This window comes from Mustela putorius, unplaced genomic scaffold (genome assembly GCF_011764305.1).
Source record: "Mustela putorius furo isolate JIRA1106 unplaced genomic scaffold, ASM1176430v1.1 tig00003845_pilon_pilon_pilon, whole genome shotgun sequence".
Lineage (NCBI taxonomy): Eukaryota > Metazoa > Chordata > Mammalia > Carnivora > Mustelidae > Mustela > Mustela putorius.
The window spans coordinates 92,342,328-92,370,265 of NW_025421998.1; the positions used below are offsets into that span (position 1 = coordinate 92,342,328).

Sequence of the window (27,938 nt, forward strand, 5' to 3'; positions counted from 1 at the left end):
GTGTACTGGTAATTAAGTTAAATGTAAATGGTCTAAACGTTCCAATTAAAAGGCAGAGATTGTGAGACTGGATTTATTTATTTTTCTTTTTTCTTTTTTTTTTTAAGCAAGACTTAGGGCACTTGGGTGACTCAGTTTGTTAAGCACCTTCTGCTCAGATCTTAAAAAAATAAAAGCAAGACTTTACTATATGTCAGGTACTTTAGGAGCACCTGGGTGGCTCATTAGGTTAAACCTCTGCCTTTGGCTTGGGTCATGATCTCTGGGTCCTGGGATCGAGCCCCACATTAGGCTCTCTGCTCGGGGCGGGGCCTGTTTCCCTCTCTCTGTGCCTGCCTTTCTGCCTACTTGTGATCTCTCTGTGTCTAATTAAAAAAAAAAAAAAAAAGAGCTACTTTAAATACAAAGATGGATCAAAGGTAAAAGGATAGAAAAAGATACACCATGTAGCCAATTCTTGTTAATTTTATTTAATACTTAATACTTAGGATTTCTTTAAATGTAATTAGTATCATTCCAGAAAGTAAACACTATGAATTTTAGTATTTTTAAAAATTTTTAAGACTTTATTTGTTAGAGAGAGCACTAGAGAGAGAGAGAGCAAGCATGAGTAGGGGGGAGAAGGAGTAGTAGGCTCCCTACTGAGTAGGGAGCACAACGTGGAGCTTGGTCCTGGGATCATAATCTAAGCTGAAGGCAGACCCTAATTGACTGAGCCAGCCCTGTGCCCCTAAACCCTATGAATTTTAAAATGCAGTGTATTTTATAGCTAATTTCCTAAAAGACTCAAGTAATGAACCTTAGTAAGCATTATTACTTGCATATTTTGCAGTTTTCATGAAGTTTCATATTTATGTATTTGAAGATTTTCTAGCAGCACACAGTGTCTTAACATTTTTAGCCTGTTACATTTTATTATCAGTTGATTTTTAAGACGGTGCACTAAAAAATTTACTTGCTCATTGTAGATTATGTTCAGGTACACATAATAAAGTCTTAAATGGCTTAACCAAGAAAGGGTTTTCTTTTTTTCATTTATTAAGTAATCGTCATTAGGGAGTCTGGGGCTGGTACAGCAGCTCCATAATTCCATTAAGTACACAGACTCTATTTCTGCCATCCTTACTACATGGATTCATCTTTATACTTACCAATTTGTGTTGGCAGTAGAGCTACCATGTGTAAAGCGTTTTCTTTATACGTAACTAGAAAAAGGAAGAAGAATAACAAGACACTAAAATTGAGTTGACTTGTCTCCTAGTGTCATACATTTGTTTTTCTTTTCCTTTTTTTGTGTGGTTTTATTTGTGAGAGAGCTCAGGAGAGAACATGAGATGGGGGTGTTGGGGGACAAAGGTAGTGGGAGAAACAGAAGCAGATTCCCCATTGAACAGGGAGCCAGTGTGGCTGACCCCAGGACACTGGGTTCATGACCAGAGTCTAAAGGCAGATGCTTAACCCACTGAGTCACCCAGACACCTCTGGTTTTCTTTTTTAAAAACTTTTATTTTGAAGTATCTTCAGAAAGATTTAAGAAATAAAGAATTCCCCTGTATCCTTCACCCAGCCTTGTAGTGTTAACATTTTACCATATTTGCTTTCTCTTTCTCCTCTTGTGTGTTTGTGTGTGTGTATTTGAACTGTTTGATATTAAGTTAGAGATAAGATGCCTCTTTGTCCCCAGATACTCCCATGTGTGTATTCTTTTTTTTTTTTTAAGATTTTATTTATTTATTTGACAGAGGGAGATCACAAGTAGACAGAGAGGCAGGCAGAGAGAGAGAAAGAGGGAAGCAGGCCCTCTGCTGAGCAGAGAGCTCGATGCGGGACTCGATCCCAGGACCCCGAGATCATGACCTGAGCCTAAGGCAGCGGCTTAACCCACTGAGCCACCCAGGAGCCCCCCATGTGTGTTGTCTAAAGACAAGGATATTATATAGCCGCAGCAGAATGATCTGAATCATAAATTAACACTAATACAATACTTTTATGAAGATTTTCCCAATTGCCACAATAATGTCATTTTTATTAAAAAAATTTTTGTTATTTGTTTAAGGCCCAGTTCAGGATCATGTACTGCATTTAGTTGTTAATGTCTTCCTAGGGTCCTTTAATCTGGAACTTCAGTCTTTGTCTGACATGATCTTGACAGTTTTGAAAAGTACAGGCTTCATTTTATAAAATGTCTTCAATTTCTGTTTGTCTGATTTTTCCTCCTGGTTAGATTTTTTTTTTTTAAGAGATTTTATTTATTCATTTGACAGAGATCACAGAGAGGCAATTAGAGAGAGAGGAGGAAGCAGGCTCCTTTGCCGAGCAGAGAGCCCGAATCGGGGCTCAATCCCAGGACTCTGAGATCATGACCTGAGCCACAGGCAGAGAGAGGCCCAATCCACTAAACCACCCAGGTGCCCCCCTGGTTAGATTTTTGACAGTACCGTTCAAGTAATGTCATATCTCATTAGTAGGCACATGTTAGTGATTTGTCCCATTTCTGATGATTGGCCTATTTTTCTACTGTGAAGTTAGAGTGCTTTCTTTTTGTAATTAATAAGTATCTTGGTATTGACATTTTTGAAACTGTAAATATTGTTTCCCATCACTTTCTCATCTGTAGGTGATAGCAGCCATTGGTGATTTTTTTTATTTCAGTCTGTTAACTCCCTTTGAAAGGACTTTCTATAGATTCCATCCAGCAATGTCCACTTGAATATCTCCTTAGCCAAAGGTCTGTGGAGACTTGGGAATGTAATATCTTTTAGCTGGACATACCGCTGGCCTCAAACAAAAGGAGTACAGTGAATCCACAAACCCACTAATACTTGTTATTTCATTACTGAACTTAAAATCGTTTTGTGTAAGACCTCTTTTTCTCATTAAGGCACCTTTCATTGCTTATCTTACAGAACTATTCCTCTCAGTAGAAAGAAAGTCTTATCATTTATATGCCCTGTCCACATTTTCAAAGGAGGAGAAAATGATCTGTGGGAGAGAAGGCAAGGAAACTTAACAGTATCAAAGACATGCATTCTTTCTTTCTCTGCCAGTGTGGGTGACTTCTTCCTTGGTCCTTCACTGATACACAGTTTTGGGGTTGCTGCATCTCATTTTTAACAAAAATCATAGAAAACAAAGCATTGTAGAACACTGAGAAAATTTTTTCCAGAAGTCATATTCTGTGGTAGAAGTCAGAATTCATGGTAGAATTCTTACAGTAGTTCTTCGCAAAATGCACTTGTGTCTTGGATCTTTTACCTCTAGTAGAAGAGGTCCCAAGGACGGAGGATGAGAATATGAGGAGTCCATCATTTTTGTGACAAAAATAGCCGTACTTTAATTATTCATTAGAAAACATTTTTTAATATAAACATAATGTATTTTGTGTAGCGGTATGACTCAGAGATTTATATAAACATTGTTTTTCTCACTCTTATTTAGGAAGTTTATCGGAATTCTATGCCAGCTTCCAGTTTCCAACAGCAGAAACTTCGAGTCTGTGAAGTCTGCTCTGCCTATTTAGGTCTTCATGATAATGATAGACGACTGGCTGATCATTTTGGGGGTAAACTGCACCTGGGATTTATTGAAATAAGAGAGAAGCTTGAAGAATTAAAGGTACATTGGTAAATTAATATCATGTGCTCTAATTTCACCACTCATTGTTTTGATGTATATTGGTTGGCTTTTTGTGTAATTTTCTTAACTATGATTCTGCTAACAGTTCATACTGAATAGTATAGGATTATAAATGGAGATAGTAACTGGTTTAATGGGTGATGTTTGAGAAACAGACTTTTAAATAATGTCCCCCTTATTTTAGGAGGCAGTATTTTGTGTTGAACATGTACGATATTAAATTAGGAGTCTTAAAAACTGGGTTCTTTAGTCTTAAAAACTAATTCTTTCTGGGGTGCTTAGGTGGCTAAGTCATTAATCATCTGCCTTCGGCCCGGCTCATGATCCTGGGGTACTGGGATTGAGCCTTGTGCCAGGCTCCCTACTTCTCCCTCTCCCTCTCCCCTCTTCTTCTTCTCCCTGCTTGTGTTCCCTCTCTAGCTGTCTCTCCCTCTGTCAAGTAAATAAATAGAATCTTTAAAAAAGAATAATAATAAAAACTGGGCGCCTGGGTGGCTCAGTTGGTTAAGTGACCACCTTGGGCTCAGGTCATGATCCCGGAGTCGCAGGATCAAGTCCCGCATTGGGCTCCCAGCTCTGTGGGGAGTCTGCTTCTCCCTCTGACCTTCTCTCCACTCATGCTCTCTCTCTCTCAAATAAGTAAATAAAATTAAAAAAAAAAATTCTTTCATATAAATTCCCCCCAAATTTTTATTTTCTTTGAATTAAAATTAACAGTATTAGTATAATATTATTTTAAAGGAAGATTGAGAAAATGAGACTATTATTTATTTGAAGTATTTTGCAGTTCTTCACTAAATAGCAAGCTTGTATGTAGATCTCTAGTTCTACTTTCTCTTGCTTCCATCTCAGAAAGGAACTAGAATGAAACCTATCTTTTATTTTTTATTTTTTTTAAAGATTTTTATTCATTTTATTTGACAGCGAGATCACAAGTAGGCAGAGAGGCAGGCAGAGACAGAGGGGGAAGCAGGCTCCCCGCTGAGCAGAGAGCCCAACGTGGGGCTCGATCTCAGGACCCTGAGACCATGACCCGAGCTGAAGGCAGCGGCCCAATCCACTGAGCCACCCAGGCGCCCCTGAAACCTATCTTTAAAAAAAAAAAAAACCCACATATGTGGCTATTATAAGAAAGCCAGTATACAGTTCTTACTGTATCATGTGCTGAATTCTTTTGAAAAGATAAGGAAACAGCATAGGGTATTTCTAAAGATGTAAACAGAATTAGTAAATGGATATAACCAGTTCCTTTCCAACAGTCTGATGTGGCCTAATTTTTTAAAAAAATTGCGGCACTGTCGCATTTTGTTGTGAATGAAAGAATGGCTCAGCTATGGCAAACACTAGATAGTGACTTTTATTGCTGAAATTAACCCAAGATCTGTAGTTTGACATTTAAAATAATGAGTCAGAAACACGTAGGGATGTCTCCATATTTATATCAACAGTGAGGTCTTCTAAGAATTCTGAGTAGCTAGGATAATTTTGGGTAAGTTTTTATTTAAAATGACAAAGTAAGGGGTGCCCGGGTGGCTCAGTTGTTAAGCTCTGCCTCCGGCTCAGGTCATAATCCCAGAGTTCTGGGATCACCCTATATCAGGCCCTGCTCAGCAGGAAGCCTGCTTTTCCCTCTCCCACTCTCCGTGCTTGTGTTTCCTCTCTTGATGTGTCTCTTGTCAAATAAATAAAGAAAATCTTAAATAAGTAAATAAAATGACAAAGTAAGTTTCACTTTATCATATGGTTACTGGGCCCTGAATTAAAACTCAAAAATGGTACCTATTTGGGAATCTTTGCAGATATAGACCTAGCAACAAGACTTTTTAGCATCTTCCTGGTATTTTTTGAAGCAGTGGAATTAGGATGGTAATTGGAAATGACAGAAGACATTTTCATTTTGGAAATCAGAGAATAGAAATTTAGAGTGATTTATAATGCTTAATGTCCTTTAAAAAATACAAAATAGGTGCACCTTCCTGGCTCAGTTGTTAGAGCTTGTACCTCTCGTTCTTAGGGTTGTGAGTTGGAGCCCTGCATTGGGTATAGAGATTACTAAAAAAAAAAAACTTGAAAAAATACAAAATAATGTTAGAAAGCATTCATAGGAGAAGATCTTACAGAAATGATTTTGGAATATTAAGTCATGAAGAAATATGAATTTTTACAAGTGTTCCCCAGAAGGGGGAAAGATTTTGGAAATTAGACTTGTAAGTGTAATGATTTTACCCAGCAGAACTTTTAATTAAGTTGTTATTAAATAGATTTTGATGTTTTTTATACTGTATTGGGAACCAGATATGGTAGAGTTTAGAATAATTCTTGTTAATGGGCCCAATAAATAATGCTGCTCATTTTTTATTATTTGGCCTGTCATTGTCTTTTATAGAGAGTTGTAGCTGAAAAACAGGAGAAAAGAAATCAGGAACGCCTGAAACGAAGAGAAGAAAGGGAGAGAGAAGAAAGAGAGAAGCTGAGGAGGTATGGAGTGATTCATTGAATAGTCCAAGTATGTGAAATTGAAGGTCCCTGGCTCTAAAAAGAGATGTGATTGATAGAGGATTCTAGGTGTTAAGAAATCTAGATATGGGAGATTTGTTTGCTTTTGAAAATATTACCAATGTGAAAGTGTTTATACAAATACATTAAGTTATGGCCATTTAAGTCAAGGTGATTTCCTTCAAAATGTATGGAAGGCTAAATAAAGAGTGAGTCACATCCTTATTTTTTGTGAGATTGACTACAAAGCTTTTCTAGCCCTCTGATTTTCATAACAGCTAGATTTGTACTAGATGGGTATAAAACTTCTCATTTTTGTGATGTATTTTATTCTTGATGAAAGATTTGAGTTTTGGGGTACCTCGCTGGCTTAGTTGGTAGAGCATGTGATTCTTAATCTCAAGGCTATGATTTGGATCTCCACACTGAGTGTAAAGATTATTTAAAAATAAAATCTTAGGGATGCCTGCCTGGGTGGCTCAATGGGTTAAGCCTCTGCCTTCAGCTTAGGTCATGATCTCAGGATCCTGGGATCTAGCCCTGCATCGGGCTCTCTGCTCAGCGGGGAGCCTGCTTCCTCCTCTCTCTCTGCCTGCCTCTCTGCCTACTTGTGATCTCTCTCTGTCAGATAAATAAGTAAAATCTTTAAAAAAAAAATAAAATCTTAAGATATTTTAATCATACTTTGATTTTGTAATTCTTCAATTTTAGAAGCTATAAACTATTAAAATTGTATCAATAATAGCCAAATGTATGCAATTCTTTTTATATTGGTATTCATTAGGTGATAAATTTATATTTTTCATATTTAGAATGCTTAAATGTTCTGAGTCACTTTTACCCATTGACAGTAAATTGTATGGCATCATGATGGCAATCTTCTTTGAACTCAAGTACATAACTTTTTTTAACAACCTTACAATGGATAGCTATGCCACAAAAGAATTAACCTGCAGTTCTAATTTATAATGTTCCCTTAATTGTATTCCACATTTCTGAAACTTAAATACTTTATCCCCAGCAGATTTTGTGCTTAGTTAAAACCCTTTATAATATGTGACTTGGTCACACCAGCTTCCCCTAAGATTCGAGCATGTTGTATTTCTTCTATTTCAAAATATTTAAACTAACTTTGTTACATGGCTTGTAGCAGGTAATATTTTTGTAGTATAATGAAAAATTATTTTCATGTGGCTATTTTGCCTTTTTAGGGGAAGTGCTGTCTTACATACATTGATAAATATGTTCTTCATTTACCATAAGTTTTACCTCATAGCTTTATCAGTATTCTCTTTTGTGTACACTGAGTTTCTTTGGGAATAGTGCTCAGCATGGTAATATAAGACCATATAAGGGGCATTAGAAACCTGTTTTTTAAAATTCTGTATGTAGTGCCACTGGTTTATATGATTCAACTGAAGTGATAGTTGAATGAGAAAGAAAAAATTCTTTGCCGTGACTACATTTTCAAATCTATAGGTGACAAGAAAGCATATCACTTTTATTCCTTTGCTGTCAGCTGACAGATTTCTTTTAACATTGGTTATAAATGCAGTGTTATTTCAGAAATGTGTTTAAAATTATTTTTAAACTTGTGAACTTGAGGAAGTAATATAATATAACCAAGAATGAAAGATGAAGAAATTACAAGCAAGTACAGAGTTAAGCAAGGTGGGATTCCAACTATGGTATTGAAAAAGATAGTGATAAAAATCACTGTCACTTATTTAAGTGCCTATTATGTATCAGGCATGGTGCTAAGAATTTACCTACATTAGTTCATCTAATCCTTATAATTGCTTCGTGAAATTTCTGTTACTGTCCTTCTTTGGCAAATGACAGGGAAAGCTTAGAGAAAATTTATAATCTGTCCAGGTCACAGATAGTGGTGCAGCGAGAGTTTTAAAACTTAAATCAGGCAGGGGCGCCTGGGTGGCTTCGTGGGTTAAGCCTTCAGCTCAGGTCATGATCCCAGTGTTCTGGGGTCAAGCCCCACATCGCATGGCTCTCCACTCTCCAGGGAGCCTGCTTCCCTTCCTCTCTATCTGCCTGCCTCCCCGCCTACTTGTGATCTCTGTCAAATAAATAAATAAAATCTTAAAACAACAACAACAAAAGCTTAACGTCAGGCTGAGTCCAGAGCCATCCTTCAGTTGTGCTTTATATTCACCACGGAAGACACCTGTTTCCTAGTACCCATAATGTTAGCCATTACTATTTATTGAGTGTTAATTATGTGCTAGGAAATGTGAAGAATGCTTTAATAAGGGAATCGTGTCTTGTTAAGAAACAGATGTTGTAAGACAGAATTGGGTGTTCTAGGGATTATACTATGAGGTTGCTGTTTGAAAGTGAATACGTGTTTAAAAAAAAAAATACATCTCAGAAAAATTTTTTTCTCTTCCCAGAGGGAAAGAAGAAGTAACAGATAAAAATAACAAATAATCTCTCCCAGGTTGGGAAGTGATTTCTGGAGAATTACTGAGTGGTGATGTACCATGTTCTAGTCTCCTAGGAGCATATTCATTTTTAAGAGCCAGGTATCTTACTTAGGGGGATCTCCTATGCCAATCTGTATCTCCTGGAAATCTGTATAGTTTATGGTGTATTTTGGAAAAATTTGTGTGCATTTATATGTACCTTATATTTATAGAATTAATAAAAGGAAATCAGGAAGAGTAATTTTAACAGTACTTTATCTCACTTAATTCTTTTTTTCTAAAAATAGATATTCTTTTTTTAGGTCTCGATCACATAGCAAGAACCCCAAAAGGTAAGTATACACAAAACATATGAGTAGTGAAGTTGGTTTGTTCTTCAGAGGTAATCTTTATATAAGATTAAATGTCTTTTAAAAATGAATGAGAATTGCTAGTTTAGTACTTTTTAAATTCTTTTGTTGTTCCAAGTTTGGGCATTGTGTGTTAAGATGTAACTGGTTAGAAGGTACTTATGAGGGGCGCCTGGGTGGCTCAGTGGGTTAAGCCTCTGCCCAGAGTCCTGGGATCGAGCCCCATATCAGACTCTCTGCTCAGCAGGGAGCCTGCTTCCTCCTCTCTCTCTGCCTGTCTGTCTGCCACATAAATAAAATCTTAAAAAAAAAAAAAGGTACTTATGACTATATTTTATCAAGGATATATACAGTACTCTGGAGGTAAGGGTAAAACTGAAAATACTGGGGTGCCTAGCTGGCTCAGTTTGTGGAGCATGCAACTTCTTGATCTAGGGGTTGTGAGTTCAAGACCCATGTTGGGTATAGAGCCGACTTAAAAAAAAAAACAAAAAACCCTTAAGAATATTTAAAAAAAAATCTTTAGAAGCACAGGTTAACTATATATAGAATTTATTTATTTATTTATTTATTTATTTATTTTTTAAAAGAATTTATTTTTAAAATCATTTTGGGTGGTGCATGTCAGAGATACAGGTCTAAGAAGTTAATATCTGTTGAAAATATAAATAGGTTAAATAGTTGAATAAGTTTTTGAAAGATTTTATTTATTACAGAGAAAGGGCATTGGGGGGTGGGGCATAGGGCAGAGGCAGAGGGAGAAGCAGAGCCCTCCACTGAGCAGGGAACCAGATGAGGGGCTTGATTCAGGGACTCTGGGATCACAACTTGAGCTGAAGGCAGACATTTAATGACTAACCCCCCCAGGCAGCCCTAGTTAAATACATTTTTGAAAGAGGGATCCATAGTGGGCTGTTGAAGAGAAACTTAAATGTTTGTTAGTTTTACATCTTGATCTTCACTTTCTTTCTTTTTTTAAATTTTAAATTTTAAATTTTTATAAACATATATTTTTATCCCCGGGGTTACAGGTCTGTGAATCGCCAGGTTTACACACTTCACAGCACTCACCAAAGCACATACCCTCCCCAATGTCCATAACCCCACCCCCTTCTCCCAAACCCCCCTCCCCCCAGCAACCCTGGTTGATCTTCACTTTATTTTATTTTATTTTTTTAAAAAGATTTATTTATTTATTTATTTGACAGAGAGAGAGAGAGAGAGAGATCACAAGTAGGCAGAGAGGCAGGCAGAGAGAGAGGAAGGGAAGCAGGCTCCCTGCTGAGCAGAGAGCCCGATGCGGGACTCTATCCCAGAACCCTGAGATCATGACCTGAGCCGAAGGCAGCGGCTTAACCCACTGAACCACCCAGGCGCCCCAAACACGCGGCGGGTGATCTTCACTTTCTATGAGTTTATTACTTTATTCCTTGTACATAGATGACAACTTGAAAGGGGCACTTACAGCCCTAGTGAGGATAGAACAGTTTCTTTTGACTTGTGGCATTAAAATTTGAGGGCTTTTTGAAGATTTTCTTTACAGTTTTTACTAGTTTCTGGTAATTTTTTTCTGAGAAAGTGGGGAGACATGGTGTACGTCATCATTTTTAATATTTCATGTGCAGTTCCCATAAGTCCATCCCCATCTAGAATGTCCTTATTGTCAAGTGCTACCATTTTCCCTGTACAGATCTTTTTGAACCCTTCAAAGTACTCTTACCTCTAAAGAGTATTTATTTCTCAAGAACTTATCCCTATAAAACTAGAGCATTTGTTATGAAAGAAAAACCTGCCCAGTTGTGTCAGCCATTTTATATTGTTGTTTCTGACATCTAGGATGAGAAGTAGAACCATTCGGGCACCTGGGTGGCTCATTTGTTAAAGCTTTTGCCTTAGGCTTAGGTCATGATCCCAGAGTCTTGGGATCGAGCCCCATGTCAGGCTCCCTGCTCAGTGGAGAGCCTGCTTCTCCCTCTCACATTCCCTTTGCTTGGGTTCCTTCTTTCGCTGTCTCATTCTGTCAAATGAATTTTATAAAAAAAAAAAAAAAAGGATACATTAATTGGTGATACTATTCTTATTTACCATTGATTAATACAAATTAGACCCTTTGTTGGTTATTTAAACTGTGTACCTAGAACATATTATTACTATTATTGAGGCCAGAAATCTAATTTCTACCGTTCTGCTCCCAGCCACTTGCCTGGTGATTACAATAGCCTCTTCACTGGTCTCTTAATTTCTGTACTTGCCCAGTTCCCTTCTCCACCTCACTCTGGTTTTTATGCATCCACCAGAATGAGCCCTTTAACAAGTGAAACATTACATCAGCCTTCTGTTCAGACTCTCCAGAGGTATTCCATTTCACTTAGAAGTGGAAATCCTCCCAATAGCTTTTAAGTAGAGTGATGGATCTGAGAGTTGGGGTAGTTACCGGTTTATGTCTTGGGTCAGCATATTAAAGCTTCCCCGTGCTCCTCATGTAATTGATCATTGACAGGATCCTGGTTTGAATTATAAGGTATTTGGTCATCCTGCCTGTAAGACCCCTGAATTATTCCCCTTGTCACTTCATTCCAGCCAAGCAGCTCTCTTTTAGTCCTTCAACATTCTGAACTTTCTTCTATCTCAGGGCCCTTGCATCTGTGCTCCCTCTATCAGAAGCATCCTGTTTTGAGATGGCTGATAGCTGATTACCTTCTCTGTCATCTTCGCTTAAAGGCTGTTTTACCAGAAAAGCCTTTTCTACCTATTCTTTATAAAAATTACCATCTCATTTCTGTCCATTTATAAGATATAATTTCTTAATATATAATATATATTATATATATAATATATGTAATATATAAATTCTTAATATATAATTTCTTTACTAGTTGATCTATCTTTGTTGACTGCCAGCGTATCTGTGGACTTCTTTCTGGAGTGTAACTTTCATGAGGTTAAGGATTTTGCTTTATTAGCTGCTCCGTCTGTTTCTAGTACTGCAGTGTGCACCCAGTAAATACTTAAATTTATTTGAAAGGAGAGTGAGCGAGAGAGCAGGAGGAGGAGGAGAGGGAGAGGCAGATTCCCCGCTGAGTAGGTAGCTGATGAGGGCATGACCTGAGCCACCAACTGAGTCACCCAGGTGCCCCTAAGTACTTTTAAATGAGTAATTGTCTAGAATTTTTAAAAAGATGAATGAAATTACACATTGAAAGACAGATTTATTGTAATTGCTCAAAATGAGTGACTAAACAAAAATACCGTTTAATAAAACTTGAATGAATTTTATGTCTGTTCCTCTGTTGGTTTTCAGAGATACTGTATTCAGTTGTTGAAATACTCAACTGTGCTTGGTGCTGGGCCCACTAATTATGCTTTCTTTGAATATAATGTTGACATAAGCTGAATGCTTTCAAACTTCCTTTAACAAAATCATCACTTGAAAATGAGCTGTTTGTAAATTGTATCACCTGAATATGCTTTTGAATTTATCAGATTATGAGAAAATATCACATTCTTAACATGACTCAAACTTTTTAACAGCTTTATTAAGGCATAATTTACATACCATAAGTTCACCCATTTAAATTGTACAAGTCAATCATTTTTAGTGAATTCAGAGTTATGGAATTATCAAAGTCAAGTTCAACTCATTGCCATCACTCTTAAAATGACCTTGAGAAAAATGTTGCGTTATCTTCTTGTTTTCTCTCAAATGTCTTGTGTCTCTGCAAGTGCCATTCCAACCCTCAGACCACACACACATCGTTAGTTTTGTGACATAGAGGTGGCTAGGCAAGTGTTTTTCACTTGCTGCTGCTGCTGCTTCTTCGGAACGTTTTTCCTTTTCTGTATTCATACTTTTTTCAACTCCAATAAAATTCTCTAAACTGACTTATATTAGTTTTTTCTCCCAAATTAAGGACTGCTTTAATAGAGAATTCTGTGTTGATCATGACTAAGCATATTATGGGTATTCAGACTTACTCTGCTGGTCCTGTCACCTTTTTAATTCAATTAGTCACTTACAAACAATACTCTGTCTTCTGCCTTACTTTTATCCATGTCCATCAGGTACCTACTTTGTTTCTGAAGTATCCCAGAAATATTTGAAGTTTAAATGAAATACAAATCCATAAAACATCTGGAGAAAACAATCCCTAGCATGGAGTAGTGGTATGGATTGTTGTAATTTTTGTAATATTCTTGATGTAAATCTGTGCAATATTGATTGGGCCCTGAGACTAGTGTTTCATTTGTATTTTGGAATTTCAGTATATAGCTAATATGCCAGCATTTTATTTTGCTGTAGGTTGAACTGGCATTAAGTCATGTTACTCAGATACCATAAAAGAGAAGGCTTTAGTAAAGGAGAGTGCATTGCTGAGCAAGCTAAAAACTAAAGCAAATGTTTTGTTGTAGGTCCAGGTCCAGAGAGCATCGCAGACATCGGTCTCGCTCCATGTCACGGGAACGGAAGAGGAGAACTCGATCCAAATCTCGGGAGAAACGCCATCGCCACCGATCGCGCTCCAGCAGCCGCAGCCGCAGCCGCAGCCACCAGCGCAGTGGGCACAGTTCTAGAGACAGGAGCAGAGAGCGATCCAGGAGGAGGTACTGAGGTGTCCATAAGAGGATATGGAACTACCTTTATGGTTTAGAGTTCAAATACTATTGGTTTGAAACTTGCATCTGGTCATATGTACACATTTGTGTGTGAGTGTATAACATTTTTCCCCTGATTATATGGGTAGTTAAAGAATACACTTAGGAGCCAGAGTAAGAAATTGGAACCAATATGTGCTGCAGAGGCTATTGCTTTTTCTCTGCTTAGTGTATTTTGAAAAAAAAGTACTTTGTGGGCAATTTTAGGTACCAGTACTCCATTTTTTCAGTATGTATTGGTGGATTAGGGGTTCTGAGAAGCCCTTTCATTTAAAGAGTTTAGCTTTGCTTGACTTAACTGTTTTCCAAACTTCTTTGAGCTGGTGCACTTTTTCAGAGCAGACACCTTCTGGTATATTGTTTTATCTGCACTATAGGTATACATTGCTACATACAGTTAACTTGGTGGGGCGGATTCAGAATCTTGAGGTTGGACTTTCTCAGCATGAAAATTTGAAAGATGCAAGGAGCGCAGATCTAGGGTGTGGTACATTGCAGGACCTGAATATTTTTTCAGGACAAAGGATTAGAATGTGTGATAGCCTTAGCACTCAAATCTACATTGACCAAGCTCCCAAAACTTCTCAGGTCACAAGATGGTCCTTAAGCCAGTTCATTTCGATGAAACCTATAAACCATGCTTATAATTGCTTTTTTCATTACAACTCTTCTTAAGCATATGTGTAATCTTTTTTGAGTGCCTAGCACCTACTAGTCTTAAATTTTCTATCAATTACTCTCCATAAAGCCCATGATAGAATTCACAGAAAGCTGATAAAAATCTTTTGGCGGGGGTGGGGGAGAGGAGGGAAGCCTTTCCTTGAAACCACGCACACGCAGAGTTGGTGAATAGGGTTTCACTGAGTATTTTCTTTATATTCTTGCCTTGTTCCAAGTAGATCCTTTTCCCTCCCCCAGCTTTACTGAGGTATAATTGACATTTTAAGATATTTAAGGGGTACTTTGTGGTGACTTGATATATATATAGATAGATATATCTATATATATATATGTGTACACACACACACACACACACATTATGAAAAGGTTCCTGCCAGTGGTTAATGAACGTATCTTTCACTTCAGGTGTTTATCATACCCCGCTCCCTGCCCCAGAAAACATTTATGTTCTCTTAGTAGCGAACTAGTTCAAGTAACTCTAGTAAGAATTGTATACTTGCTTCAATACTAGGCCTAGTAAAAAATAACCAAAAAGTATATTATAGTTGAGCAACTTTGTTGTAGTTGAGCAACTTTATTCATGTTAGAACATAAGACTAACATCTTCTATAATAAACAGACTGGTCTAATACTTAAAGTGCTACAATGCACATCCAGAGTAGTATAGAAGTTTAGATGAAGGAAATACCAGAGAAATTAAGAAAGGCTTCAGATAGTAGGTAAAACCAGGTAGTAAAAAGATAATTCAAGGTGGAGTAACTATCACAGACCAATGCAGAGAATGAACAAATTCCCTCTGAGATTTACCTGCACTGTGTATTTTGAGAGAGTCACACTACTGATGAATGGAAGGTATGGAGAGTTTGTTTGTGAACCTGTCCACAGATCATTGTTTCTGGTATCTGTGAACTCTCAAATGTCTTTATTAAATGGTGGTGGGGGTGGAAGGGAGGGGCGTGTCGCCTCACCAGGGTTATGTTATCCTAGTCCCTAATGGTTCCTGCATTTATGAAGTTGTAGAGGAGATACTTCTGTCCTACATGACACACTTAATATTTTCAGCATGTTTATAAGCAGGTTTATTTTTGTAAAACTATTAAAAGTTTTTGCTTTTCTCAAGAGCACTTATAATCTCGACAACTTATTCTCTTTCAAAGCAGCCTTCTGTGTTTTTACCAAAAATAAGTAGGCAATTGCTATATATTTCAGTTTAAATTTCAAGGTAAAGATCCTAGTCACAAGTTTCATGATTTTCTTTTTCCCCAATTGTGAAATATTGGTCTGATATGATTCTGTTGGTGACATTTTTCCTGGCAACAGTTATCTTAATAAATGAGGACTTAACTTGCATTTTTCTACTTCCTGGTATGTTGAAACACCTAGTGGAGTCTTGAGAGTCGGACTACTTGGGTTTAGTGGCCTCGGCCAAGTAATCTCACTATCCTGTCTTTCCCCCCATCTTCGAAGTACCTCTGTTAGGATTAGTGGTAGTTTGAATGACATAGTGTAAGTAAACTGATTGGATGGGACATTGTAATCCCTCACAGAATCGTAGTTGATGCTCATCTCATGGTTATTTTCCAGTTAGTACTGACCTCTGAGACTTACCTGCAATCGTGTCCTTAATTCTTAGGCATCATCTCTCTCCATACTCTATTCTTAAAAAGATTGTGGAGAGGATTACACTGTGATTTTTTTTTTCTCACATCTTTTTAAAATCAGTAGAACATGCTCAAAGCTGATACTAACTTTTGAACCTTTCTGCTTGAATCCTCCTTATTTCTAAAACTGAGTATCATATTTTTTTCCTGCCTTAGAAGTTCAAAGTATTACTTGACCCATGTTCAGAATTAGGATCTGAGGCCTGGTTAAGTGAGATTATATAAAAAGTACCATGTCACTTGTAAAGAACCAAATAAATGTGATATATATTACTGATTCATTCTAGATGTTAAAAGTATAGATTTTATATTCTGATCCCATAATAGCCTTTGATTTTCCTTCTTACTGAATCTCTGCTGTGAGCCTGTTATCACTTAACCTTTCTTAAAGAAACTGGGAATGGAGAGATAGTATCTAGAAACGGTTATGGTTATGGTTAATCAAGATATAGGGTGATGATCATCTTTCTGTGTCTTCCATTCTTATTTTTCTCTGTAAGCTGAATGAGCTCACTCAGGAAGAGTAAAGAGGATTCAAAAATGATAAATGATTATATAAAGCCATGTCATTGACTGGTTCTCTAGTATTTTTAAGTCGTGTGGGCAAACTGTTGCCTGCAGGCCAAATCCGGCCCCATAGCCTGTTCTTTGAATAGCTAGTGAGCTATGGGTGGTTTTTTTCAGTGTTAAAGGGTTGATAAAAAGAAAAGGAAGAAGAATACCCCCTAAGTAATTAGTCTCTGGCCAGACAGCAAAGAAAAAGAGGTTTGCTGACCCCCATTCTAAGTTCTTAATTTCCACCCAATTGGGAACCTGTACTGTTTTTGTTTTTGTTTTTTAAGAAAAATTGAATAACACTTACCCTTTTTAAAGGTATTGTCTATATACTATTTTTTTTATATTAAACACATTTGCCATGAATTGGAAAACCTTTATGATTACCTCTGAGATAATAAGAACATACTCCATTAAGTCATTATTTTAGCTTATGGTTTCTGACCCTTAATTTGTTTTCACCCATCTCCCTTGTCAGATTGGGTAATGCTCTTTTTGGTCAGAAAACTGGCTCCTCTGTCTTCCTTGGATGTATTCTGTATAACTTCAGCTGTCCGTACCTTAATATTTATCCGATTCTTTCATTTGGATATTGGGTTTCCCAACACATTTTGCTCCTCAAATTAATATTTTTCAGATCCTCAAAAGAAAGATTCAGAGACCAAGACTTAGCATCACGTGACAGAGACAGGAATTCAAGAGACAGATCACCTCGTGACAGAGATCGAAAAGATAAGAAGCGGTCCTATGAGAGCGCTAATGGCAGATCAGAAGACAGGAGGAGCTCTGAAGAGCGCGAAGCAGGGGAGATATAATTAGCTGTGTATATATCCTCAATCCTTAAGCTTCCTATGGAGTTACATACTATTGTTTAGTTTACAGCTGTTGGGGGTAACAGTGAGCAGTTCCAGACTCCGATCCAAATAGGCTAGATGCGCAGTATCTAACTTGATCTGAACTGAACTTGTTTCCCCGATGAAGCCTAAAACTACATCCATAGTTTCTGGTGAACCTGTAATGCGATTCTGAAAGTACAGTTTTATATAATAAGATGCTGATATCTTTATTCTTTCTAGTAGGAGTGATAGTGAACGAATTGTGTTGCTTGCCTTGGGATTTTTGGAACATTTGTAAAATGCTGTCTTCCTTTCTAGTCCACAAACAACAGCTTTCAGGATTTTTCTTTTTAATTCTTCTTCCTCTGACTTTTGTATCCCCTAATACCTCCACCCTCTATCAGAGAAAGGGGGAGCAGGGAAGCAATATAACTTCTGTTCTAAGGTTCTGTTCCCATTTATTACTAGCTGATTACAGAGCATTTATACTGGAAAGTGTGCTGGAGAAATTTAAATACTGAGAGTTTTTGTTTTGTTTTACGGTGCCTATTTAGAGTTGGAAGTTGAACAGCTGTTGCATTACCTACTTTGCTTTTTTTATTGAAATTTTGAAATCAAACGTCTTGATTTTTCTGTTCTATTGAATTGCTATGTTCAGGATGTTTTGGAAAGGGGGGTGGGGGCAGGGACTCTTTCATAAGCACTTGTTTTATTTTGTGTGTGTGGAGTATAAAGGCTACAACCTTATTGTAAAAATTAATAAAATGAAACAATCACCACCACCATCATTAAACTGTAACTTGTCTAGTAAATTGTCACTAGAACTATTTGCTGTGGGCATTTCTTCCATTCTGTTTTATCATTATTAGTTCCTTACCGTGCAAGGCACCAAAGGAAATAAACACATACTTCCAAGATGAGCTGTTGCTCCAACGGGCCCCGTGGTGACTGTATTCCAGCTGCTCCAGGGCTAACAACTGCTATGGAGAAGGACCAGACCTGCAAAAGAAATTGGGTTTTTCTGTGTTGATTTTTTTTTTTTCCATTCAGCAAACTTAAAATAAAAACATGGTGTAATCAATGTAACGAGAACAACTTCTCCACTGAAGAACTGTGTACCTACTAGGGATTTTAAATAGTAGTTGGGAGGCATCCCTTTGTGATTCTAGAAAATATAGAAACAAAAATACTGCAGGAAAGTTAGTGTCTGTTTAACTAACATCACCTTCTAAGAATTGTCTTTGGACCCCTGAGTGTGACAACTTTAATATGACTGAGGTACATGGGCCACAGAGGCAAAGAGAAATTAATTCCAAGTCACAAATTTACATCTAAAAAGGGACACTCAGCAAGTTTACTAAGCTGGGTATCATTAACGGAAGGTTTGCTGCCATATTTAGTTCCACACACTCCAGTTTATGCAGAGTTCAGGCTGAGAACCATTACCCTCAGTGGCCCATTTTCTTTTACTCTTGGTTTCTAAGGTTTTTTTGTTTTTTTTTATAAACTCCTTTGGATTTAGTACCTTGGGGTGTGGAGTAAGACCAAACAGGTTAAGTTGGCAGATAAAAGGAGACTGTGACCAAAAACTCCAAAACGTTGGAAAATGTCTTCACATTGTTTAAGTGACGCTCACTACCTCTCTGCCTAATTGCATAAGTACTTATTAGCTGTTAATGCAGTTCTGATTTGTAGGGCAGCACAGGCTACACAACCATCAGCAGGTTAGCAATAGCCAGTGAAGAACATCATCATCTGTGGCTGGGCTACCCTGTTAGAGTGCTTCAGCTGCCTGGCTCTCTAAAAATCTCATTTAAAAAACCCTTTTAGAACAATTCTGTTGCTTAGGTACATCTAGTATTTGGACTTTGGGATAAGCAATCTACATTTTTAATCATCACCCTTAAGCCAGGGCAGCTACTCTGAATTAGAATAACCTTAAAATCTATCTGTAAGAAGGTGGAAGAGTATCTTCTATACTGAGAAGGACTTTATTGTTTAAGGTTTTGTCAGAAGGAAAGTGTGCACAAGCAGAGGAGGGATAGAGGGAGAGAAGCAGGCTCCTGCTAAGCAAGGAGCCAGGTACATTCTGAGAAGGATCTTAAGACCGAAGGTGATCAGGGCATTGTGCAGCTGTCTTCTGCCTCTCTTGTCTAGGCTGTGTTTTCTGCAGCTCTCTGGACCTTAATCCCGGTATCTTCAGGAGCAAGGAGCATGAAGGTGAGGTCACAGCGTAGTTACCTAAAGTAGTACTCCTGGTACGGAGGGGAAGGCAGAGGACCCTGGCTTCCCTCCCCCCACAAATCCGACTATCCATTCATCCTTAATTCCCCCCCCCAAATCAGCCGCAAGACTGGCAGAACAGACTCCACAAATAAATCCAAAGCATAGAGATGGAGTTTGTGGAGAAATGGGTCCTGGCAGCTGCAGAGAGGAGGGAACCCTGGTTATGGAGAAGGCTGAGAAGGAGCGAGAGAGAAAGGAGCACATAGGGGAACGGTAAACGACAAGGTTTCCTCATAGCCGTTGGTTTGGAAAGTGAGAGGAGCTGAATTTGAGTTTGCAGCCAGTGAGAGTTAAAGCCAGAAGTTCTGTTAGCAGGCCGGGCTCCTGCAGAGCCCAGTCTGGAAACATGCAGCTGCTGTTGGAAAGAAGGCAAGCAAACAACCTGGGGACAAATACCTCAATCTCAGCAGTGCTAGCGGAAACGGGGGTGGGGGGGATTATTTTATCTTCTCCGAGTGTGACCAAAGGCAGTATTCACTGTAGATCCCTCTCCAAGAACAAAGAAGCTGGCCCTGCCCTTGTCTGCACTTGCCCTCCCACGTCCCTCAGCATGAACACAGAGCCACCTGCAGGAACTGGCTGCCTAACTTGCTTACAGTAAGCCCCATACCTCTGCCTCAGCAGAACTGCCCTTCTCAGTCAAGCCTGCTCTAGTCCCAAGTGTGGTGAGCCCTCTCATTGAGAAAACCAGCACACACACACACCCACCCCCCGTCCATACCACGTCTCCCAACCAGAGCGTCATTGAAAGTTTCATCTCAAGCATATCAAAGCCCACGCAACTAAAATTCGCCAGCTCAAAACATTTCAGGCCAGGCACCAAACACTGCCCATGGCAGGGAAGGAGAGGTTCTGCAGATGAAGGACTGGAAGGATAGAGGAGCTGAAATAGAACAGCAGAAAACATGCAGCGCACACAGAGACACTCGGGGAAGGACCAGGACCGGGGCACTATAGGACTTCTTCAGACCATTTCTTCGGGAAGCAGGAGACCTAATTGGCTAACCCACAGGAGCAGGCAGAGACTTAGACAACATAAGGCAGGTGAATTTATCCCAAATGAAAGAACAAGATAAGGCCATGAGATCTAAGTGAAATGGAAGTAACATGCCCGATGGAGAATTTAAAGCAATGATTATAAGGATACTCATGGGGCTTGAGAAAAGAATGGAAGACATCAGTGAGACCCTTACCATGGGAGTCCCAGAATAAGAAAAATGGGGACAAAATTTACTTGAAGCAGTAGCTGAAAACTTTCTTACTCTGGGGAAGGAAACAGACATTCAGACACAGGAGACAGAACGGCCAAACAAAACAAAAACAACAAACCCCACAAAAGCAGGCCAACACCAAGACAATTAAATTTACAAAATACAGTCATAACATCTTAAAAGCACTAACACAATATAAGACCATTTCTTATCAGGGGAAACCCATAAGGCTATTGGCAGATTTTTCATCAGAACCCCTGCAAACCAGAAGGGACTGTGGCATGATCTATTCAAAGTGCTGAGAGGGAAGAATCTGCAGCCATCAATACTCTACCCAGCAAAGCTAACATTCAAAGTAAGAGAAAAGAGTTTCCCAGGCAAAAATTAAGGTTCGTGACCATTCAACCATCCCTGCAAGAAATATTAAAGGAGAAACAGAAGAAACAAAAGGTGAGAGTATGGAGGTAGGAAGCAAATGCAGTAAAAATGACTTTATTAAAAAAAAAAAAAAATCCTTCAAGGAACTCAAAAAAGATGCAAAATATGACAACATATACCTAAAATGTGGGGAGGATAGGAGTCAAGGGTCGGTTCAGATTTAAGCAACCATCAACTTAATACAGACTGCTGTATGTAGAAGTTATATGCAAACCTAATGGTATCCACAAATCAAAATAGAAATACGCTAAGAATAATGAGAAATTCAAATTGCTTTAAGAAAACCAGCACACCAAACGACAGATAAAGGGCTAGTATCCAAAATCTATAAAGAACTTAACCAAACTCAACACCCAAATAACAAGTAATCCGATCAAGAAATGGTCAGAAGACATGAATAGACATTTCTGCAAAGAAGACATCCAAATGGCCAACAGACTCATGAAAAAGTTTTCTTCCTCACTCAGCATCAAAGAAATACAAATTAAAACCACAGTGACATTCTACCTCACACCAGTCAGAATAGCTAAAATTAACCAGTCAAGGAACAACAGGTGTTGGAGAGAAAGAGGAATCCTCCTACACTGTTAGTGGGAATGCAGGCTGGTGTACCCACTCTGGAAAACAGCATGGAGGTTCCTCAAAAAGTTGAAAATAGAGCTACCCTATGGCCCAGCAATTGCTCTACAGTATTTATCCCAAAAGTAAAAATGTAATGATCCAAAGGAGTGCCTTCACTCCCAATGTTTATAGCAGCAATGTCCACAATAGCCAAACTGTGCAAAGAGCCCAGATGTCCATCAACAGATGAATGGATAAAAAAAGAGGTGGTGTGTGTGTATGTTTCAAAAAATATTATGTAGCCACCAAAAATGAAATCCTACCATTTCCAGTGACGTGGATAGAACTAGAGGGTGTTATACTAAGTGAAATAAGTCAGAGAAAGACAATTATCATATGATCTCACTGTGGGGTTTGAGAAATAAGGCAGGGGATCATAGGGGAAGAGAGGAAAAAATGAGACAAGAAAATAGACAAACCATAAGAGACTCTGAACTCTGGAAATAAACAGTCATTGGAGTAGAGGGAGGTGGGAGGAATGGGGCAGCTGGGTGATTGCCACGGGGAGAGCATGTGTTGTGGTGAGCACTGTGTAATTGTTTTTAGCTGACTAATCACAGACCTATACCTTTGAAACAAATACATATGTTTAAAAAAAACAAACCAGCAAACCATAAAAGAAAAAGTATCAGAGAAAGTCTCCCACAAATCACCACAAGACAGTAAAATGAAAAGAAATGGTTGTCAATAATTACTTTGAATGTAAATGGGTGACAGAGCGGATTAAAAAACAAACAAAAAAAGCAAGACCCATCTATATATTCCTTCCAAAAGACTCAAAAAATTTTCTAAGATTTTACTTTGAAGTAATCTCTACATCCAACACTGGGGTTGCACTTACTACCCCTATATTAAGAGTCCCATGCTCCACCGAGACAGCCAGATGCCTCAAAAGACTCTTTGAGAACTAAGGACACTTGCAGATTGAAAGTGAGGGGATGGAGAAACACTCAAGAGGATGTCAAAAGAAAGCTGGAGTGCAATATATCGGACCATCTGGGCTTTAAAACAAAGGCTGTAATGAGACCAAGCCACTATATAATAGAGGGGAAAATTCAACAAGAACATAGGACAATTATAGATTTTTATGCATATAACATGGGAGCACTGAAATCTATAAAACAAAGAAAGGAACTAATGAATAACAGTATCAGGTTAGTAGGGGACTTTAACATCCTAGATCAACTGACAGATCATCTGAACAGAAAATCAAGGAAACACTGGCTTTGAATGATACATTGGGCCAGAAGGACTTAACAGATAAATGCAGAACATTCCATCCTACACCAGAATACACATTACTTTTAAGTGTACGTGCAACATTCTTTAGAACAGATCACCTATTAGCCCACCAAACAAACCTCAACAAATTCAAGAAGCTCCGAAGTCCCACCATGCACCTTTGCTGACCACGTTATGAAACAGGAAGTCAACCACAAGAAAAAAGTCTGAAAAGATCACAAAACACATGAAGGTTACCTAGCATGCTACTAAACAATGAAGGGGGAGAGAGGAAGGACAATGAATGGGTCAACCAGGATATAAGAGTACATAGAAACCAAGTAACGTTACACCTGAAGGAGCTAACAAACAAATGAAACCAAAAAACAGCAGAAGAAAGGAAATAATAGAGATGAGAGCCGAAATAAAGGATATAGAAACTTAAAAATCCCAGTAGGACAGATCAGTGAAATGAGGACTTGGTTCTTCTAGAAGAACAACAGAACTGTAAACCTCTAGCCAGACTTAAAAAGACAAAGGGCCCAAATAAAATCATGAAAGAGAGGAGAAATACTAACACCACAGAAATACAAGAGAATACAGTGAAAACTATTCTCATAAGAGAATACAGTGAAAAACTACATGCCAACAAATGGGACAACCCAGAAGAAATGGGTAAGTTTCTAGAAACATCAACTGCCAAAATGGAAATGAAAAAATAGATAACTTACAGAAAACAGACTAATAACCAGCAAAGAAACTGAATCAGTGATCAACTCCCAACAGACAGAAGTCCAGGGCCAGATGGCTTCATAGGCAAATTCTACCAAACACTTTAAAGAAGATTTAATACTTACTCTCAAACTATTTCTAAAAATAGAAAAGGAATAACTTCTACATTCATTCTATAAGGCTAGCATTACCCTGATAGCAAAACCAACACTTAAAAAAAAGAGAGAAAACTACAGGCTGATATCCTTAATGAACATATATACAAAAGTCCTCAATACTAGCAAACCAGATACAACAACGTAGTTTTAAAAGTGACCACAATCAAGTGGGATTTATTCCTGGTTTGTAAGTGTAATTCAATATTCACAAATCAATCAACATAATATACCACATCAGTAAGTTCAAGAACCATATGATTATTTTGATTGGTGCAGAAAAAGCATTTGACAAAGTACAAACATCCATTCATGATAACAACCCTAAACAGAGTAGCTTTATAAAATCCATATATGAAAAACCCACAGTTAATACCTTCTAAATACAGAAAAATTGACAGCTTTTTCTCCTGGGTCAGGAATAAGACAGGGATATCTACCTCCACCACGTTATTCCACAGAGTACTAGAAGTCCTAGGCACAGCAGTCAGATAATAAGAAGTAAAAAGCATACACATTGGTAAGGAAGAAGTCAAACTTTCAATATTTGCAGATGACCTGCTCCACTATGCCGAAACCCGAAAGACTCCTGAAAAACTGCTAGGAATGATAAATGAATTCTGTAAAGTCGCAGGACACAAAAATCAGCGTACAGAAATCTGTTGTAACAAAGAAGCAGAAAGAGAAGGAATTAATCCCATCTACAGTTACACCAAAAATAGTAAGATACCTAGGAATAAACCTAACCAAAGAGGTAAAAGACCTTTACTCTGAAAACTCTAAAAATACTGATGAGACAAACTGAGGCTAACACCAAGAAATGGAAGGACCAGCCCATGCTTACAGGTTGGAACAAATTTTGTTAAAATGTCTATACTGCCGAAAGCATTCAACACATTTAATACAATCCCTGTCATTCAGCATTTTTCATGAAGCTAAAACAATGCTAAAATTTGTATGGAACCACAGAAGAATAGCCAGAGCAATGGTGAGAACAAAGCTGGAGGCATCACAATTCTGGACCCTGAGTTTTGTTTTATTTTTAAAGATTTTATTTATTTGGGAGAGAGCAAAAGTGGCAGAGATCACAGAGGGAGGAGAAACAGGCTCTTCACTGAGCAGGGAGCCTGATACGGGGCTTTATCCCAGGAACCCGGGATCATGACCTGCATTGCGGGCAGATGCTTAACTGACTGAGCCACCCAGGCGCCCCCGGGCTTTGAGTTGTTTTAGAAAGCTGTAGTGATCAAAACAGGATGGTGCTGGCAAAAAAAACCAGACACATAGATCAATAGAACATAATAGAAAGCCCAGAAATAAACCCACAATCCTCTGGTCAGTTAAGCTTCAACAAAGGAGGTGGGAATATTCAGACAGGAAAAAGATGGTCTCTTCAACAAATGATGTTGGGAAACCTGGACCAGCAAGGGGCAAAAGATGAAACTTGACCACTTTCTTAACATCGTACACAAAAACTCAAAATGGGTTAAAGACCTAAATGTGAGACCTGAAGCCATAAAAAGCCTACAAAAGAGCACAGGCAGTAATCACTCTGACACTGGCCATAGATAGCAGTGTTTTTCCAAATAAGTCTCCAGAGGCAAAGAAAAACAAAAGCAGAAATAAACTACTGAGACTATATCAAAATTGAAAACTTCTACACAGCTGAGGAAACAGAACTAAAAGACAACCTACTGAATGCGAGAGGATATGTGCAAATGACCTATCCTATGAGGGGCTAGTATCCAAAATTAATAAATAACTTATTTAACACCCCCAAAATAAATAATCCAATTTAAAAATGGGCAGAGGACATGAAAAGGCATTTCTTCCAAAATGGCCAACAGAGGGGCACCTGGGTGGCTCAGTGGGTTAAGCCTCTGCCTTCGGCTCAGGTCATGATCTCAGGATCCTGGGATCGAGCCCCACATCGGGCTCTCTGCTCAGCGGTGAGCCTGCTTCCTCCTCTCTCTGCCTGCCTCTCTGCCTGCTTATGATCTCTCCCTCTCTCTCTCTGTCAAATAAATAAATAAATGATTTTTTTAAAAAAATGGCCAACAGACACATGGAAAGATGCTGAACATCGCTGTCAAAGAAATGCAAGTCACAGCTACGAGGAGACAGCCCTTCACACCTGCAGAATGGCTACAGTTAACAACACAGGAAACAAGAACTGACAAAGGTGTGGAGAAAAAGGAACCCTCTTGCGCTGTTGGTAGGATTGCAAACCAATGCATTGTGGAAAATACTATGGATGTTCCTCAAGAAAAAAAATAGCACTATCATTGGATCCTGCGATCTCACTACTGGGGATTTTCCCAAAGAATACAAGGACAGTAATTCAGATGGATACATGCACCCGGTGCTTATAGGAGCATTATTTACGAAGGCCCAATTACAGAAAAAGTCTGAGTGGCTATCGATGGATGAATGGATAAACAAGATGTGGGACAATGGAATATTAGCCATAAAAAAAATGTTATCTCCACCACGCGCAATAGCATGGATGGATCCAGAGCGCAATGCCAAGTGACTTAAACGTAGTCCCGGACAAGTACCATGTAACTGCACTTTTACAGAATTTCAGAAATGAACCAAGCAAAGGGAAAAGGCAGGGAGGCAAACCAAGAAGCAGACTCTTAGCTGTAGAGAACAAACTAATGGTTATCGGAAGGGAGTGGGTGTGCGGATGGGGTTAAGCAGTGTACTTGTGAGGAGTACTGGCGGATGTCTGGGAGGGATTATGGAATCACTGTTATTCCATGTGTATGGAAACTAATAGTATACTATGTTCACTGAAATTTAAAGATTGATTTATTTTAGAGAGCAAGCAGGGAGGGAGGGGTGGGTGGAGAGGGAGACTCTTAAGCAGACTCCATGCTGAGCGTGGAGCCTGGGCAGAGCACTTGACCTCATGACCCTGAGATCACCACCAGAGCAGAAACCCAGAGTCGGATGCCTAAGTGACTGCACTACTCAGGCACCCCTAGAATTTATTTATTTATTTTATGAATTAATTTGTTTTAGAGACAGCGCAAGCAGTGGGGAGGGGGAGAGAGAATCTCCAGCACACTCTACACTAAGCCCAGAACCTGATACGAGGCTCGATCTCACAACCCTGAGATCATGTCCTAAGCCAAAACCCAGAGTCAGACACTCAAACTGACTGAGCCACCCAGGCATCCCATGTTAACTGGATTTAAAAACAAAACAAAACAAAACAGTGTTCCTGCCTGTGCGCCAGCAGACAGTGCAAGATGGAAGGCCAAAGATGGAGTCAGTATTGTCAGCACTCCTACACTCCACTCCCAGTATCTTTATGGCCTGTGTAACATCTGTGTGCCATTCTTCTATGACCCAAGAGCCAGCTATGGGGAAATGAGTTCCAGACCTAAGCCACAGCAGCAGTCTGAACAGCAACAGGAGATGCCCCAGCCACCTGATGAAGAGGTCCTCTCCGTACCCACCAGTGGGAGGGACTGTGAACTTCAGCGTTAAGTGGTGATCCATGACAGGAAGATGGTTCCTCATGTGACAGGAAGACGTTTCCTGATGTAAGAGGAAGGAACATCCATGCAAGCCTAGGGACACTAAGACAAATGTCTTACAGGGGTGCCTGGGTGGCTCAGTGGGTTAAGGCCTCTGCCTTCGGCTCGGGTCATGAACCCAGGGTCCTGGGATAGAGCCCTGCATTGGGCTCTCTGCTTAGCAGGGAGCCAGCTTCCCCCTCTCTCTCTGCCTGCCTCGCTGCCTCCTTGTGATCTCTGTCAAATAAATAAATAAAATCTTTAAAAAAAAGACGAATGTCTGAGTCAACAGACCTGGCAAATCTTTCTTGAGCAGCAACACAGTAAGTGTTTGGTCCTCATTAGTGAATACCAGCCCTGGCTTTTCAGCACATTCTTCATTGTTGAGGGGTAGGGGCTATGGCCACTCTCCCTCTGCTGGAAAGGGGCACCCATAGG

The 27,938-nt window shown here is 38.9% G+C and overlaps 2 protein-coding genes across 16 annotated transcripts in view; one reads left to right on the top strand and one right to left on the bottom strand.

The window, feature by feature from the left end:
- LOC101680623 (putative RNA-binding protein Luc7-like 2) overlaps window positions 1–18,136 on the top strand; it is a 61,672-nt gene extending 43,536 nt beyond the window's left edge. For all 15 annotated transcript variants that reach the window (XM_004741657.3, XM_013049868.2, XM_004741660.3 and 12 more), the window contains 5 exons: window positions 3,439–3,615; window positions 6,023–6,114; window positions 8,876–8,905; window positions 13,334–13,525; window positions 17,111–18,136. In XM_004741657.3, the coding sequence (XP_004741714.1) occupies window positions 3,439–3,615; window positions 6,023–6,114; window positions 8,876–8,905; window positions 13,334–13,525; window positions 17,111–17,288 (669 nt within the window). In that variant the 3' untranslated portion in view covers window positions 17,289–18,136. The remainder of the gene's footprint in view (window positions 1–3,438; window positions 3,616–6,022; window positions 6,115–8,875; window positions 8,906–13,333; window positions 13,526–17,110) is intronic.
- A 46-nt stretch (window positions 18,137–18,182) lies between these two features.
- KLRG2 (killer cell lectin like receptor G2) overlaps window positions 18,183–27,938 on the bottom strand; it is a 35,815-nt gene continuing 26,059 nt past the window's right edge. Inside the window, exon 4 of the mRNA XM_045063044.1 lies at window positions 18,183–18,308. Within this exon, the coding sequence (XP_044918979.1) occupies window positions 18,183–18,308 (126 nt within the window). The remainder of the gene's footprint in view (window positions 18,309–27,938) is intronic.